Raw genomic sequence first — 17,991 nt, 5'->3', positions numbered from 1 at the left:
CATGAGACAAAGTATATGTGAACTGCTGTATGGAAAGTGAATTTGCTCTGTAAATCTTCACCCAAATCACAATAAATAAAATTAATGAAAATAAACATTCACATGTGACATGAAGTTACAGAAATTACCATTACTTTAAAGGTTTCTCAACAGTAATTCATTTCTATAATATCAGTTCATTTCTGTAATAGTAAGTTGTTAGCAGCTAAGGAATCTAAGCTCAGAATTTCATTTTTACAAATCTGATTATATTGTTTGCATTTGTAGTTATTTTAGCAGATAAGAGATTTGGAATTGAAGTTTATTTTTATTTTTTTCTTAAGTAAGTCCTTTGTCCAGGAAGTTGGAATTCTGTTATATGTATTTAGCCTCTGGTTTAGATGTAAGCATTCTAACTATTGTTCGACTAGCATTATTAAAAAGAAATAGCAGGTGTCATTAGAATAGCATCCTATAGATTTTATAGATCCTATAGATTTTATAGATCCTATAGATTTCCCCTTGACTGCTAATCAGAAGGCTGGTGGTTCAAATCCAAATATTTATTGAGTGACCATAGGTTCTAGACATTTCATGTGCTAGAAGTTTAAGGAAAAAAATAAGTGAAAAATTTCTGCCATTAAGAATTTTATAATGTCATAGGGACAGATAAATAAAAAACTGTAAAATTTGAGAAGTGTTATAATAAAGATAAGTACAAAGTACTGAGGAGTATCCAGAGGACAGAGCATCTCATTCGGTCTGTGGGAATCGGAGCAAGCTTTGCAAAAGGCAAGGTACTTGAGCAACATCTTCAAAAACAAGCAAGATTTCACCAGAGAAGGAAAGTTATTCTAAAGAAAGAATAATTTGTGGAAAGTCACTAAGGCGTGTTAACACGTGGTGTTTGCAGGAAGCAAGAATTGTGTGTGGTAGGGCTGTAGTACAGGAAGGAGTCCCTGGGTGGTGCAAATGGTTAAGTGCTCAACTCTGAACAAAAAGGTTGGCAGTTCAAATCCACCCAGAAGCACCTCAGAAGAAAGGTCACAGCCGTTGAAAATTCTATAGAGACAGTTGTGCTCTGAAACACATGAGGTCACCATGAGTCAGAACTGACTCCACAGCAATTAGCTTTACTGGTTAAGAAGTGAAGATGGAGAGAGAGGTTGAGGTTAATTTGTAAAGGATTTAATATCTTACTAAATAATTTGGCAGTAGGAGCCCTGAAGGTTTTTAAGAGAGATTGATAGAAGGAAGAAAAGGAAGGAAACCAGGTAAAGGAAGATATTATCATAGAAATGATGGTGTGAACCAGTAATAAAAAGGGAGATAGATGTAAGATAGCATGTGTCACACACTGTGAATTGACACAAAGTAGGTAACCCATTGAATATAGAGAGTGAGAAGTTCCAAGTTAAGGATAACTCTTCAGAGTCTTCAGCTTGGGCAGCTGAAACAGTAGAAATATTATTTGTCTTGGATAGGAAATGCAGGCGGTATGGGTTTTGGTGCTTTTGACAATGATTACATTTCAGACATACTTGACTTGATGTATCTATATTAAGGGCATTCTGGTGGGAAGACTCAGTAGGCAGTTTGATTTATAGGACTGGAGCTCAGGAAGTAAAGTTAACACTGAAGATAAAGATTGAAGAAGTCATAGGCATAAATAAAATTATTTAGAGAGATCATGTCAAGTTGGAAGGAAAAAGAATAGGACAAAAGAGGAGCCACCAGTCACCAGAGTTAGCTTCAGGAACAAGGGTGTTAGTACTGTTCAGAGAACAGGAAGAATAAAGGTTGGAAGAAGGCTTTGACTTTGGCCATTACGATGTTATCAAAGACTTTGTCAATAAGAGGTTTATTAGTATGTTGGGTGTGGAACACAAATTAGAATGGGATGAGGACTGAAATTGGAAAGCAAATTTAAAACTAATCTTTCTTTAGAAGTAGGGCAAAGTAGAGAAGTGGAAAGAGTTTGAAGATTCAAGAGTTGGATTTAACAAAGTTGCAAAATATTTTTAGAAAATGAGAGGGTTTGATGTAAGAGTTTGAGCACAAGTGAAGAAGTTAGCCTACGAACAGAACAAAAACGCTCCTTCCTCTGAGAGGCAAGGGAAAGAAAGAAGAATGAATGAGAATGCAAAGAAATTAAGAGACAGAAGGCAGGAAATTGAAGGGAGATCAAGCATAAGCCCACCTCCAATCATGGTGTATTAAGCAGAATCAACTGCAGTTAGCAGCTGGAGAGACGAAAAAGGTTTGTAGTAACTCTTTACCTTTCTGTTTGTTCTTTGACATATACAGATTTTTTAACACATTTCTTGAGTACCCACTATTTATATCCCATTACAGTAATATTTAATATCAGAATGTTTCATTGAATGTTAGGTGTCCAGTCTTTCTTTGACTTAACAGAAGGTTACTCAGATGGTTGTCTCATATGATTTTAAGCCAGTTAGTACAATAAGGTTATCTTAAATCTCCCTTAGTAGTAAGTCACCATCACACCAAACTGGTCTGCTGTTTGAATATATATGTTATAAGGAGCTCTGGTGGTTTAGTACCTAAGGTATTTGACTGCTAACCAGAAGGCTGGCAGTTCAAACCCACCAGCCATTCCTCAGAAGGTAGATGGGGCAATCTAGTTCCGTAGTGATAGTGCCTTGGAAACCCAAGAAAGTGTCGCTATGAGTCGGGTCCGACTCGATGGCACATAACAACAACAACATTGTCTTTGAAAACAATTTTTGTGTTTTTCTGTTTCCAGGGACAGGTTGTAGAAAACTTAAAAGCACAGGCCCTTTGCTCTTGGACTGCAAAGAAGGATAACCACTTGAACTTCTCAAAACATGATGTCATTACTGTTTTGGAGCAGCAAGAAAATTGGTGGTTTGGGGAAGTACATGGAGGAAGAGGATGGTTTCCAAAATCTTATGTCAAGATCATCCCTGGGAGTGAAGTTAAGAGAGAAGAGTAAGCATCTTTGGGCATTTACATGAGGTGGGGGTATTGTTGGTGTTTTCACTGAATCAACCATAGTACAATGGACTGTAAAACAAAGTTTATGCTTGAATTTGAGTATCACACTACTTTGCATAAAATTTTTGATACTTTCTTTTCTTTGTACCATAAGCTTACTTCAAACCAAACCAAAGCCACTGCCATTGAGTCAGATTTCATTTCCTTTGGAGGCTTTCTCCCTTGTTGTTAACTGTAAATTGTCAGTATGTAAACAGATCTATACTGAGGACCTCCTCTTTGCTGGAGTGGGGCATTCCCATCTCTGGACCTCCAGAGTTCCTTGAACATACATCTCTCATTGCTCAATGCACACTGTATTGTAGTTATTGACTTGTTTACCTGTATCACTTATTAGATCATGCCTAGGTTCATGTCTTTTTTGTTACTTTATTTTTTCCATGCCTATTATATTTCTTAATGCATTGTATCTGCTCAGTTATTTCATGAATGAAAAAAACTCACTGCTGTTGAGTCGGATCTGACTCATAGCGACCCCTCCTTGGGCTTCTGAGGCGGTATCACTATGGAAGTAGATTGCCCAACCTTCCTTCTGAGGAGTGGCTGGTGGGTTTGAACCACCAGCCTTCTGGTTAGCAGTCAAATGCCTTAGGTACTTGCAAAAACGGCAAGGAGGCCACATATTCTGACCTCCTAGAACCCCACAAGAGGAAGGCAGAATCACCATCTAATAGCCCAAGGCCTATTCCTACAAGGCCAGACATGCTGCCTCCCTCCAGCCCTTTCTCCAACCATTCCTCCCAAAGCACCCACCACCTCTCTCCTGGGTTCGATAATTTGCTGCAGTGGCCACACAGAGCTCACAGATTATGGGGTTTATTAGGGAAGCACCACAGGCTACAATTCAGGTTCAGGAAAAATGCTCAGTCTCTCTCCCAGCCCACCATCCCTCAGCCAACAGTCTCTCACAGTCTCTTTCCCAGCGGTGCTGGTCCCTCAGTGTCTCACTCAGCAATGCGTGTCTCTTGCACCTCTTTCCCAGCAATGCGTGTCTCAGGAGCCTGTGTCTCTTTCAGCAGCACGTCTTCCTCAACCAGCAGTCAGAGAGAGTTCTGCCTCTAGGAGGCCTCCTTTTGAGCCCGGCAGGGTGGTCAAACTAGCCAATCATAGCATCAGAACTCTAAGCACTTGAGAGAGAGTGGGCACCTCCCAGAGCATTGTTTTGTGCCACTCCCAACAGAAATACTCCAGGTGGACAGCTTCAGCAATCAGGAGCTCCTCAGTTGCCCATAGAAAATCCCACCTTGGAGTTTACAAAGACTTATGGGTAGAAAAGCCACACTAAGTAATTTACTACACCACAGTACTATACCGCCAGAGCTCCTATAAATTATGTTACGTTACTTTAATATATTTAAAAATTTAGACGTTTGTAATTAGGCAGTTTTTAGTCCAGCAGTGTTTTGTGTATAAAAAAATTATTTCTGGTCTGTATACTGAGACAATATGTAGAATAATTTTAGAAAGCTCTGAAAGAATACACTGCTAACACTTTCTGTAGTCATCAAATCACCTTTTTTGTTCTTTGTATCTTTTTGTTTTCTTGTTTTTTGTCTTTGTTTATTTGGCAGACCAGAAGCTGTGTATGCAGCAGTAAACAAGAAACCTACCTCCGCATCCTATACAGTTGGAGAAGGTAAGCTTTGGGCAGTTTGTAAAGAAGTTGGAAATCAGCTTAGCTACTGACTGTTGTGATTATCCCTGTTTCTGTATCTTCAGTTTTAGGGTGATATTAGGAAAATCTGCTCCCTGTCTATTTCATGTAAATATTAAGTACATATACACAACATTTGGTTGGAAGTACTTCATACTTACAAAAAGTCAATGCTATAAAAATTAAGCATAGACTGGCTCAATAAGTAAGATTATGTAGATAAAAAGTCTTGTGATAAGATAGCATTAAGGCTTTTGTTTTCCTTATCACATATCTAGATTATAGATGTTTAAGGTAAGGAAACTTTAGTGCATTGATTTAATTAAAAATTACATTTTAATTACAATGTGCCATATAGATCATTAAGTAGGATTTGAAATCAGGGTATACTTTATCATTAATATTACAAAGAGATTTTTCTATATACCCTCTTAGGCTGTTTGATTAATAAATTGTTTTGATTTTTGTCAATGTGCTGTTAACATAATTTCATTTTCATTCTGTAATCTTAAAACACAGAATAAGTTTCTTTCTGGTTTGTTCCCTACAGAGTATATTGCACTTTATCCATATTCAAGTGTAGAACCTGGAGATTTGACTTTCACTGAAGGTGAAGAGATATTGGTGACCCAGAAAGATGGAGAATGGTGGACAGGAACTATTGGAGACAGAACTGGAATTTTTCCATCAAATTATGTCAAACCAAAAGATCAAGAGGTAGAGTTGTTTTGATACTGAAACAAAATCATTCCTTTCTTGGTGATCAATATTTATATTTAACCACAGAGTGCATGGTTTTTATGAGGTTCCTTTGGTTACAAATAAACTTCCCAAAGGTAAACAAAACCTATTGCTGTTGAGATGATTCTGATTCATAGTGACCCTACAGAACAGAGTAGAACTGCCCATGGGGTTGCCAAGATTGTAAATCTTCACAGAAGCAGAGTGCCACATCTTTCTTCCATGGAACAACTGCTGGTTTTGAACCATTGACCTTCGATTAGCAGCCAAGCTCTTAACCAAGTAGTTAGGAGCACACCATGGCTTCCTACTACTGAAGGTAGTTCCAGTTTAAAAAAAAAAAAAAAAAGGAGGGTTGGGGGGAGCTTATTATAGGGATCCAGTTTTAAAGATAAAGGGGACAGGATTTCATGAAATTCTGGTAATAAGAGCCATAGGACTTGACCATGATAACTGAAGCTAGAAAATGACTCTGGGTAGAGAGAGGCTTGCAAAGGACCACCTTGAAGGAGCTTTTCAGTCTTCACCATAGGCTCTTACATTTATGGGACTCAGCTGACATGTGTGAGTTCCTGCTGCTTTTCACCTCACCAATACGGTGTAGTGCACTAATTCTCAAGCTTTTTTTTTCTTTTTAAAATTCTTATAAAATAACTTCCCCGTGTCCTTCTTGCCTAAAGCATTTCTGCATCCCTACATTTCACCTTGTGCAAATGCTGCCCTTCTGATCTCCCATGGTTGATTGTTCTAAGGAGTGTATCTCCCTGGTGTAGTTGTTCAGCTCGTAGACCTGTCTATTGTTTGACTGAGAATTAAGCTGCGGGAGTGAGTTCAGTTCCAGGCCTGATGGGTGACTTGGGGCATAGTCTTAAGGGTTCCACCAATTTCTATCAGACCTGTAAACCTGGTCTTTTTAATGTTTCTTTTCTTTTCAATTTTGTTCTACATCTTTTCTCCCACTTTATCCAGGATCTCCAATTTTGATCCCTTTCCAAGTGACTGGCATTGGTAGCTGCGTACCATCTAGTTCTTCTCATCTCAGAGTCATATAGGCTGATGTTTTCATGTTCTATTAGTTCTTAGGACAGTTTCCATAGGTCTTTGATTTTCTTCACTCTTCTTTGCTCTGGACAAGGAGAGATGATAGCTGCATCTTAGATGGTCACTTGCAAGCTTTTAAGACCCCAGTCGCTACTCACCAAAATAAGATATAGAACAATATTATTGTATACTATGTTGTGCCAGTTAGGAGCTCTGGTGGCGTAGTGCCTAAGGCATTTGACTGCTAACTAGAAGGCTTGTGGCATGTTACGCTAATTGGGTTCTCAAACTTTTTGGTTTCAAGAACTCTTTATAATCTTAAAAACTGTTGAGGACCTCAGAGAAAACCAAAACCAATCCCACTGCCATTAAGTCAATTCTGACTCATAGCGACCCTATAGGACAGAGTAGAACTGTCCAATACGGTTTCCAAGGCTGTCAGTCTTTTCAGAAGCAGACTGCCTCATCTTTCTCCCATGGAGGGGCTGGTGGGTTTGAACTGCCAAGCTTTTGCTCAGCAGCTGAATACTTTAACTACTGTGTCACCAGAGCTCCCTCAGAACCTCACAGAGTATGGGTTAAATCTAGTGATATTTACCAAATTAGAAATTGAAACTGTGACATTGTTTAAATATTGATTACGTCATTAAAAAATAACATTAAACCGTTACATGGTTTTATGAGTAACTGATTTTTATGAAAAAAATTAAAAATATATTTCCCCTCTAAAAAGAGAAAATTTAGTGAGGAGAATGGCATTGTTTTATATTTTTGCAGATCTGTTTAGTGTCTGGCTGCTAATTGATGACAACTAAATTCTCATATCTGTTTCTTCATTCAGTCTGTTACAATATCTTATTTTGGTTAAAGTACATGAAGAAAATTTGACCCCATACACATATGAGAGAGAATGCAGAAAAATTTTAATAACATTTTTAGGTATCTGTGGATAGTCTTCTTTGACTTCACTACACCAAAAAATTTGACATGTGGTAGATTGATATAGATTAGCTGTACCACGGAATTTGAAGCTATATCCATGAACTTTTCTTAATTACATTAAAATTCATGGTCAAATTTTCATATTGAATGAATCTTTTTACTCATGTAGGATGTGATAACTTTGTTCATTTGAAATATATTGAATCATTGAATTAAACAGATATTCCTTGTGTTGACACATTTCATTATATGTTATAGAAAAATCATGTTTGTTAATCACTGATCTCATCAGAATAGTAATTAGTGCTAAGAAGCTGTCAAATTCAAGTAGTAGATACAAAGTGTTCTGGTTACCTGGTGCCGCTCTGACAAGAAATATACCACAAATGGGATTACCTTAACAAACAGGAGTTTATTCTTACAATTTGGAGGCTTTAAGTCCAAGTTCAAATGCCAGGCTCTAGCCCCTCAACCATGGGGTCCACCTCTGCCTCCTGCTTCCGGCCCACTGGAGCTAGAGGTGTTTCTTCACTCAGACAGCTGCTGGCTGCTGAGGCTGAAAAACCCAAGGTTGACAAGTAAAAAGGCACACTCCCAATGTTACCAAACCACACGACAGGCCATTAATTCAAGTCCATTGTAAGTCCCAAGGTCGGCAGAGCATGGCAGGCTGCTGAACAACAAAATGGCTACATGCAGGGTCCAAGCATGCCATAAGCTAGAGACCATTCTCAAAGCTTCTCTTTATATACAGGAAGCAGACCATATCCCAAAAGCAGCTACTCAGCTGCTTGTGGTAGATCCCATCATGGAGCTGATTGCCAGTCTCATCATGGGGAATAACTACCACCAGCTGCCCAGCCACTCAACCAGGCCCAGCCAAGTTGACACACAAACATAACTACCACACAAAATTTCCAAAATTTAAATTTTCACTGGAAAGCTTGAATTTTATCACTAACAACAAATCCTGTCAGCTGTTTTTCCTGTTTTTGAGAAAATGTCTGCCACATCCAAAGTCTGAATAACCTATAAGTCATTCTTTCAAGTAAAAATATTGTTCCCTGAGAAAACCTAGTTCAGCTTGTAACTTAATCATACAAGTGTTTTTTCTCAAGGCAATCATTATACTTTGATATGCAACAGAAACACTTTATAAACACTTCCATTTAATCACACAGATTTTAAAAAGATGTGTACTTGAGAATTGAGATTTAATAAAATTTATACTGATTAATCAAAGACATTCTTAAGCAAAGCTGGCTTTTTTACTTGTGAATGTTTGGTGGTGTTGAATACTATTGACTGCAGTATAGTCATATAGTATTTGGTTTCACTTCTGTGATTCATGTTAAGGCACTAGCAGTTTTATCCACCATTGTAAATGTCAACACAATGAAAGAGGCAAATAATGTCTTAGTATTATTATAGACTTAGTATTATTAAAGACTGCCCCCCCACCCCAAGATCTGTAAACTGGGCCGGTGTGGGAAGTAACGTGGTTTAAAAAAAAAAAAAAATGCCTCCTAGTAAGCAGAGGTTGTACACCAGGAGCCCTGGGGATGTTGTGGTTAAGGTCTTTGGCTGCTAACCAAAAGGTGGTGGTTCAAACTCACCAGCCGCTCTGCGGAAGAAAGATGAAACAGTCTGCTTCTGTAAAGATTTGTGCCTTGGAAACCTCTTGGGGGCCACTATGAGTCACAATTGACTTGCTGGCAGTGAGTTTGGGTTTTTTTGAGTAGACCAGTCAAAGTCCCTTAGAGAAAACAAGTGAAAACTCAAATCTTGCCTTACTATGTGTAGGATACATGTGTATGGTATATGGTAGGCGTTGCTGCTGATGAATGGTGAGTATTTGGCCTAAATAGTCATGTTTAAAATTGAGGAAGGATTCAGAAAATGAGCTGTTCCTGTTGAGCCAGTGATGCCAACATCAGCCACTTGTACGTTATGTAGTCTGTTAATAAACCAGATCTCCCCCTAAGTGTCGAATTCTTAACCTATTTGGTTAGTATGAAGTTAATTGTCATTTTGACTTTCATTTAAAGAAATAAACCCTGACAATTAGAAATGTAATTCCTAATAACCTTTGTGCTTTTACATCTGAATTATTGGAAAAATGATAGAACAATATGATATTTTTTTCCTTTTTAGAGTTTTGGGAATGCTAGCAAATCTGGAACATCAAACAAAAAACCTGGTGTGTATAATAATGAACTTAAAAAACAGATTAAAATATTTTCTTTGTTATAATCTTGAATTCATAATTTCTTTTCATAATTTTCTTCTTTTCAGAGATTGCTCAAGTTACTTCAGCGTATGTGGCTTCTGGTGCTGAACAACTTAGCCTTGCACCAGGGCAGTTAATACTAATTTTAAAGAAAAATACAAGTGGATGGTGGCAGGGAGAGTTACAGGTAATGAATCTTTCAATAACACTTCTCAATTTTTATTATAAAAGTAATGTGTGCTCCTTTTAAAAAATAAAATTAATAAAAATTTTAAAATGCCTATAATCATATCTCTGGTGGCGTAGTGCCTAAGGCACTTGACTGCTAACCAGAAGGCTGGCGGTTCAAACCCACCAGACACTCCTCAGAAGGTAGGTTGGGCAATCTACTTCCATAGTAATACCGCCTCGGAAACCCAAGGAAGGGTCGCTGGAAGGGTCGCTATGAGGCAGATCCGACTCAACGGCAGTGAGTTTGGTTTTTCTTTTTTTATAATCATATTACCTAGAGGTAAGCGATATTAACATTTTAGTGCATTATGTTTTCCTATAGTCTTTCCCTGTTCAATATTTGAGTTGACGTTATCAGTAACCATTTAAAGAATAATTTTCTCTAGATACATTTCTTTGAAGTAATGCATTCTTTAACAAAGCACAGGTTACATTAGTCAAGATAAACATTTCTTGCCTGGGATGGCCCCCAGCTTGCAGTGTGATCTCTAGGATTCACACTGTGTGTTGAGGAAGTACAACCCATCAGACTGTTTGTCCTCTTACGGTCTTAGGTTTTAGAAACAGTGGTGCAGAAATAAATAAGCCCAGTTCATTTTCCCTAAACTGTTGACAGAGAACGTTGTTGCATATGTTTTAATATAAAAAGAGGGTTCTTCTCTCACTCCTAAAATGTTGTTGTTTTTAGGTGCAGTCGCATCGTTTCCATCTCATAGCAACCCTGTGCACAGCACTTACTAGTTTCCTTACTTGTTAAAACTAAAAAGTATTTGAGGGCTAAAAGATGCTGAGAGGTAGAATAGCTGTATTTTTATGTAAGATCTATGTAGAATTGTAATACCAAGCGTAAGTATAGCTTCATTCTTCAAATCAGAATCTTACGGTTTTTAAAGAATGGTTAGGGGTCTCAGCATCATCTGGAACAACCCCACCATTCCACTCTCTGATTTCCTTTGAAGATTGACCCAAGTTACAGACATGGTTTTCCAAAAATTTTATTGATGACCTCCTCATTAATTTTAACAAAGCCCCAAGAGGAATTTACAGTTGGGTTGTACCCTCCTAAGGTTTGACTTGAGCTTATCTGGAGAACTCTAGACAGGTCTGTTTAAATTATTTGTATAAAATATTCAAGAGAACTCTGAGCCTGTAAGACTTCTAAATAGACGTCTGCAGCTAGTTTTGTTAGCAGCACTTTGAGATGTGTCTTACAGTGAGTCTTGCAGTTGTTAGACAGGGTTTTCCTAATTTTTAAGTTTTGTCTCAATAATTATTTGTTATGTCTCCATGATTTTTTTAACCTCACCTTTCAATTGTATATTCATTTTGTTACTTCTCCAGGCCAGAGGAAAAAAGCGACAGAAGGGGTGGTTTCCTGCCAGCCATGTTAAACTTTTGGGTCCAAGTAGTGAAAGAACTACACCTGCATTTCATCCTGGTATGGAAGTGGGTTAACTTGTATTTCATCCTTGAGCAATTTTGTTTAAAACTCAACCACTTCTTGGATTAATTAAGCTCTTTGGGAAACATTTAAGTCCTTTCCTTATCTCTGCCCCAAAGTAGTGTACCACTGAGAACCTTTCTGAAAGTCCTTTGTAAAATAGTAACTGTTCATTGATACTTGAATCATTTTGCTGTTTGAATTTTTACAAAATAAAATTGCTGTACCATCACACTTGACTTCAGTTAAAGTAGTTCACTTGGCTTTTTAGCTGTAGCTAGAAAATTCTAGTTTTTGTAAAATGAAGACTAGGGGAAGGAGGGAGGAGGGAAGAGCAGGTCAACAAGGAAATTTTAATATTTATTGTTAATGTAACTGAAATCCTAGGGAGAGATTGAACATTTGGTCCTTGTAGGAATAATTAATTTAATTTGTTACTCTGTGGTTTTTTGTTTGTTTTTTCTGGCAGTGTGTCAAGTAATTGCTATGTATGACTATGTGGCAAATAATGAAGATGAGCTAAATTTCTCCAAGGGACAACTTATTAATGTTCTGAACAAAGATGACCCTGACTGGTGGCAAGGAGAAACCAATGGGGTGACTGGTCTCTTTCCTTCAAACTATGTTAAGATGACGACAGACTCTGATCCAAGTCAACAGTGTGAGTACCATCAAATTATTTACCTCTCAAGTAGTGTGAAAAGCTTTAGTACTCAGCACTACACTTACTACTTGCTACTCTAGATCAGGGGAGCTCTGGTTTAGCATAGTGCCTAAGGCCCTTGACTGCTAACCAGAAGGCTGGTGGTTCAAACCCACCAGCCACTCCTCAGAAGGAAGGTTGGGCAATCTACTTCCGTAATAATACTGCCTCAGAAACCCACGGGAAGGGGTCACTATGAGTTGGGTCCAACTCAACAGCACATAACAACGACAACAGCAATACTCTAGATCATAACCTAAACTCAGCCCATCGCAAATAGATATTAATGTTTAGAGTAAGAAAATGGAAAATGAAACTTTTTATAAGATCTGAAGTTATGTAGCTTTATTTTAAATACTTCTTCCTAGCTTCAGATCTTACTGTTACACTTCAACTGAAAAATATGTGTAATTTCTCTTATAGGGCAGTTCTTTGTTATGACATTGAGGTACACGGCAACTCCCTTATGTCACCACCATCTTTTTCAGCATAATAAAAATAGCTAATAATTACCCTATTCACATACTTACACATGCACACAAATGTTTTTTTACCTATCAGTGTAAAACTGCCATTAATTTTGAAACCTCATTCACCTCCCACATACTTATTTACATATCATCTGAAGTTGGAGAAAATTAAATAACCTGTTAAATGTTTTGTTTGTGAAACTTTGACTAGGTGTGTCAAGAGATGTGCAAGTGAAGATCTATTTAATTATTTTTAGAACAAGGGTCCAGGTCTCTAAGTGTGAAATGTGATATTATATAAAATTATCTCTTGGTTGTTACCCAGCCTTTCTTACATTTAACAAACAATGCAGCATTAATAGTAAATTAGGGAATAAACAGTATTTAGATTTTCTTTTTACCTTTGTAAAATTGGTATCACTTTTTCCCACCCTTTAAAATTTTTTGTCTACAAAATATGTCATTTGTATTTTTATCATTCTGTGAAATTATCCAAAAGATTTAGCCTTCTGTTTTGATTTAATTGCTGAGAGCATATAAATGGTAACTCAGTCAAAACCTGAGATACGCTTATGATTCAGTGCAAATGGTACACATCCATTTTAGACTACTGTGTTTCTATATATAATCTTTATTTTCACTTTAGAGACAAGAAAGATAGTTTTAATCTTGAGAAGATTCCCCTTTAGATAAAACAACTAAATTTCCCATTTTGGAGGTAGGAGAGGTCAAGTATTCCATGGTTCTAACATTCCCAAAAATGTCTCCAAGTTTTAAGAGAAGTGACAAGAAAAACTTTCAATGACAGAACTGTCTAATGAATAGCCATTTTAAGTTCTGCTGATGGTTTGACAGTTTCCAGTGTTTGCCAGTTGTCTGCTTGCTTACAAATACCTAATACACCTTTCTTGAAGCTAAGCGAGAAGATGCTTTGCAGACCTACTAAATCAGGAACGTCTTCAGCTTATGACCTGCCACCACCATTCAAGGGTGTCAGCACACTTGGCTTTTATCACTTCTGTGATCTAAAATGATGGTTTTCAAATGTTGTGTTGTTTTTACTCTTGTTTTCCAACAGCAGAATACTTTCTCCCTATTAAATCTTATAAGAAATGTGAGGAACTGGAAAAGCTGTTCTGAAGGGAAGGACAGTGAGGACAGTGGTCTGAGGCCTTCCTTCCCTTTTCTTTACTTCTTCTGTGACATGCTTCTCAGGATCCCCTCTGGGAATGATTTAAAAAGTCACTATTGTAGAGAAATTTATGTTTAGACAATAACAGCCTTCTAGGAAAGCGACCTATTCATAAAATTAATAGAGTGATACCATTTTATTTTGAATAGCACAACATAGTAGGTTGTCAGTAAACATTTGATACGCAGATGTTACCGAAAATACAGATGTGAATTAGATATCCCAAGACATATTGGTGGCCATGAAGCTGCTTTTGGACAGAGAGGGCTTTATCTGACATTTTAGTATGGGTGGAACTGGCAGAGCCTCCGTCTTCCCCCTAGATGAGGTACCCAAATGAAGCAACACTATCTGGTAGAACTTTCTGTAGTGAGGAAAATGGCTTATATCTCTACTACCCAATACAGTGGTCACTGGCCACATGTAGCTTTTGAGCAGTTGTGTGGCTGTAGTGACTGAGAAACTCAAATTGTGTTTAATTCGTTTAAATTATGGCTAGTGGCTATTATATTGGACAGCACAGGTCTAGCAGGACAGCCAGTTTCAAGTCTTTCCTGAAATGAAACAAGGAAATGGCAATATTGAAACAGACATAAGTAGAAAAGGGAAAGTATCTCTCAGTCATTACTGACCTACACAATGATTTTAAAGGAACAAAGTTCTCGTATCCCTTAGATGTTACCTTTTGTGGTATTTTTGGATTTTGTGTTAACATTTTTCCCACAGTTAAGAAATTTATTCATTTTTTAAATATTCTTTGAGTGTTTACTATGTACTTAGAAATAAGTATTAGGAATACAAAGGTAAAGACAGTCTCTGCTCTAAAGAACTTTAGAGTCCAGTAGGGAAAACATTCAGATAAATACAACAGTTGTTACAATGGATATGTATACAGATAGATACTGAGGAGAGAGCCTGCCAGGCTAACCGGGAAAGGAAGGCATGTCAGAGAGGATTTTGCAGAGGGTATTTGAATGGAAACATGAAGGATAAATATTAAAAGTTTGTCAGAAAGTCAAGTGGTGGGGATGGGGGCTCAGAAGGTTAGTGGGAAAGAGAACCAATTATTTGCATGATAGTTTTACATATTGAGGGCTAGGGAAATAGAATGTTCAAGATGTTACTGCAAAATAGGAGTAGTTTCAGAGTTCACTTTGTTGTAAAACTGTTACCAAAAACTTACTCTGACCTTGTTTTTTGCTGGTGTGTGTGTGTGTGTGTGTGTGTGTTTAATTAGTTTGACTCTATCTAAAAACTGAGTATTGTTTTGCCTGATTAAGGACCAAAGGCTTGCCATCCATCCTGGAATAAAAGACCTCATGATAGTTCTGAGAATAATTTCCAAATAGATTCCTCTGAAAAAGTTGGTTGTTTATATAAAACAGTTGTTTGAATCACCAGGGAGAACAAGGAGGGCTGATTTTGTTTACTTGAAATAATTATGCATCAGAAATTGAAGAAAATGAAAAAGCTGAAGAATAGAGTTAATTGGATGGATAGCTATGAAATCCACTCAGATTAAATGTGTATGAACCTGTAACTTTAATACAGGATATGGTTCAGCAGATGCTTAATCTTCAAAGTCAGGAATTGATTTGGGATCTTTGTTGCCCTACCTAGGTCTTTAGAAATGAACCGGCTGTTTGTAGTCTTTACACGAGTCTATGAAAGCTGGTTAAATTTTAAATGATCATTTGTGGTTCTTTGGCTCTTTAAATATTATTTTCCTTTTACTATGTAATTAGAACATATTTTAAAGGTTGGTAATTTTAAGAGACCAAATTTGTTTAGTTGGTGTTGCTTCCTAGCCTTTAATAATTCCTTATTGCATGTTATTACTAGTCGAGTTTTTTTTTTCACCTACTTAATTTACATTATGTTCATTTTCTTCCTCATTTTTCTTTTTTTAGGACCCACTGTTGTCTTCAGTGTGAAAGCACCCCAGAGACCCACTATCCAAGTTTGACTCTAGCGTGGAGGCAGGGCGGGCAGCCCTGATCCAATGTCTCCTACACAATTCATTTACTTCGGTCGGATGTTAGAGCCACTTGTGATTATTTCTTTGTGTTTCTAGCTTACAGTTAAAATTTACTTGTAACAAGTGAAAGGATAGTGGGTCTTTGTGTGGCTTTCCCTGCTGTTCACTCTGGCATCCTTTAGCATTTTTCTCCTTTTTATTTGGTAATTGTAGGTCATTAGCATGCACATTGAGTTTGCCCTTACATGGTGGGAGTTCAAACACACAAAGACCCACTATTTGCACAAACTGTTCTCGCTGGTTTGGAATGGGCTGCCATGCTTTTCTAACGTTATTGCAACATGTGTATTCATTACGGAATTCGGATGAAATTTGCTTATGTTTTGCTATTATGTTTGATCTAATTCTAATCACAGTGAGCTTTTAAATGGCTCCATATGTGATTTGCTCCAGATACACACTGTTTTTATTCTTACTTTCTAATAGTAAGCCACTGTGAGTACCAATATTTAGATTTGTTTAAAGGGCAAGAACTGGAAATAACCTTTTCTCTAGTTTCTGTGTTTTGCAAGGGCAAGAGCACTAACATCTTTTGGGAACTTTTCTTATCTCACAAAAGAGGAAAGTGACCTGCCCTGGCAGGTATGTGTCAAAGTGGGCTGTTCAATCCATGTCACTATCCCTGAATATGCACTGTACTGTGCTAGTTCCCTTAGAATCTCTCAGTGCCCTGGACCAATGAAGATACTGCATTACATGCAGCAACTGTCAGTTGCTAATTCTTTATTGATGACCAAAACTGAGTGTTATTATGAAGACTGAAAGGCTCCCATGGTTGGTGGTGAGATGTGAAATCTTCCTTAGCTTAGACAGAACATTTATCTCCATAATACATTTTAAAGTCAGAATTCATGTTACCCATTTTATATTTTAATCAGTTGACTGTATGTCCCAGGTAACAAAGGACAATTGCTTGACATTCTTCTTAATGTATTTAGTTAAGATCATAAGGAATCCCTGGGAGAGTTTAAATGCAGGCATACAGACTCTTGTCAAGAATGACTTACAGCCAAGGCCAGTGCTGTGAAAGGGGCATGCCTCTGTGCCCATGAAGCCTCTTCAGGCTGGAAGATGGATTTTACCACCCCAGAGTCCCCTGGCTAACATCTGTTCTTCAACTACACTGGCTACTTTGGCATAGGACTTTACTTCTTTTCCTTAAATGGAAAGCACATTAAAGATAATACACATTATTATTATAAATTAATAAATGCGAGTATACTTAGCTGAAACAAAAAGGCATTTTAATAGACAGTATTAAGCTATATTTGAAAATCAATAAGAGAAGCTTATGCAATTTAAAATGTTTACAACTGCAGTGCAATCTACTGTTTATGAATGTCATAGTATTATCAGGAAAAGTGTACATACAATCACAGAGTCTTATTTCCTCACAGAGTTCCTGATGAAGAGTAAAATATGTTTTTGTGCCTCCAAGTTTAAGTTAGAGGCATATTTTGTGCAATATTTATGTTAACGTGCCTATACATCATGGATGGATGGTTATCTCAGCCATACTTTGCTTAGATCATACTTTTATGATACTTAAGAAAGAAGCAACAGTTTAGTTAAAACACCACAAAGTTGAAATATCTGTGTTCCAGAGCAGTTCACATTATTAGGATGTATGTGTGCTCCCAGAGGTGGAGATTGCTAGTTATTAGGCCACCTCGATTTTTAGCATTTTGCGTCATCATGATACTTTTATAAAATGACATTACTAGGAAAGCAATAATACCATCTTACAGGGGGAATAACAGACTAGCCTGCAGTCATTAAAGGAGACAGTGCTAAAAATGGGTCCTAGTGAATTCAACTGACTTTCAAATTGTGCGGTTACCCAGTCTTAACCTTGTATTTTCTGAATATTCTGCTTTTGTACCCTTTAGTTGAGTTCAGGTTAATGGCAGTTCCCTTAAATCCATTTTGAACCCTGAGATTAGAAATTAGACCACTGTTAATTAGTCACATGGTTTAGTCACATATTTTTTCTTTGTAATTTTGAATTTGGACTTATCTAATACACTGATTATTTCAAAAGTACTTTTATAGCTGAAAGCACTTCACTTTTACACTGATAAATAGAGATTGTTAGGAATGACATTCGGGTAAAATTCAGCATCCATAATCATTTTGAACATACTCTGTTCATCAGGTATCTATGGATCACATACTGGCATAATTATACTGAATGTCAGTCTAGAAAATGAATTTACTTTATGTACTGAAATGCCTACCACAATGTTGTAGGTATTACATCATATATTTAAGAGAAAACTAAAAATAA

General features: G+C 37.2%; 1 protein-coding gene across 1 annotated transcript in view; it reads left to right on the top strand.

The window, feature by feature from the left end:
* Positions 1 to 17,991, top strand: part of ITSN2 (intersectin 2) — a 158,468-nt gene that overhangs the window by 87,290 nt on the left and 53,187 nt on the right. Inside the window, exons 21-27 of the mRNA XM_007939272.2 lie at positions 2,750 to 2,955; positions 4,593 to 4,657; positions 5,226 to 5,392; positions 9,554 to 9,599; positions 9,695 to 9,816; positions 11,202 to 11,298; positions 11,771 to 11,962. Of these exons, the coding sequence (XP_007937463.2) occupies positions 2,750 to 2,955; positions 4,593 to 4,657; positions 5,226 to 5,392; positions 9,554 to 9,599; positions 9,695 to 9,816; positions 11,202 to 11,298; positions 11,771 to 11,962 (895 nt within the window). The remainder of the gene's footprint in view (positions 1 to 2,749; positions 2,956 to 4,592; positions 4,658 to 5,225; positions 5,393 to 9,553; positions 9,600 to 9,694; positions 9,817 to 11,201; positions 11,299 to 11,770; positions 11,963 to 17,991) is intronic.

This window comes from Orycteropus afer, unplaced genomic scaffold (assembly GCF_000298275.1).
Source record: "Orycteropus afer afer isolate SDZICR_OR568_19922 unplaced genomic scaffold, OryAfe1.0 scaffold00058, whole genome shotgun sequence".
Lineage (NCBI taxonomy): Eukaryota > Metazoa > Chordata > Mammalia > Tubulidentata > Orycteropodidae > Orycteropus > Orycteropus afer.
Note: the sequence above shows the minus strand (reverse complement) of the source record. Positions and strands in the feature narration are given on the sequence as shown.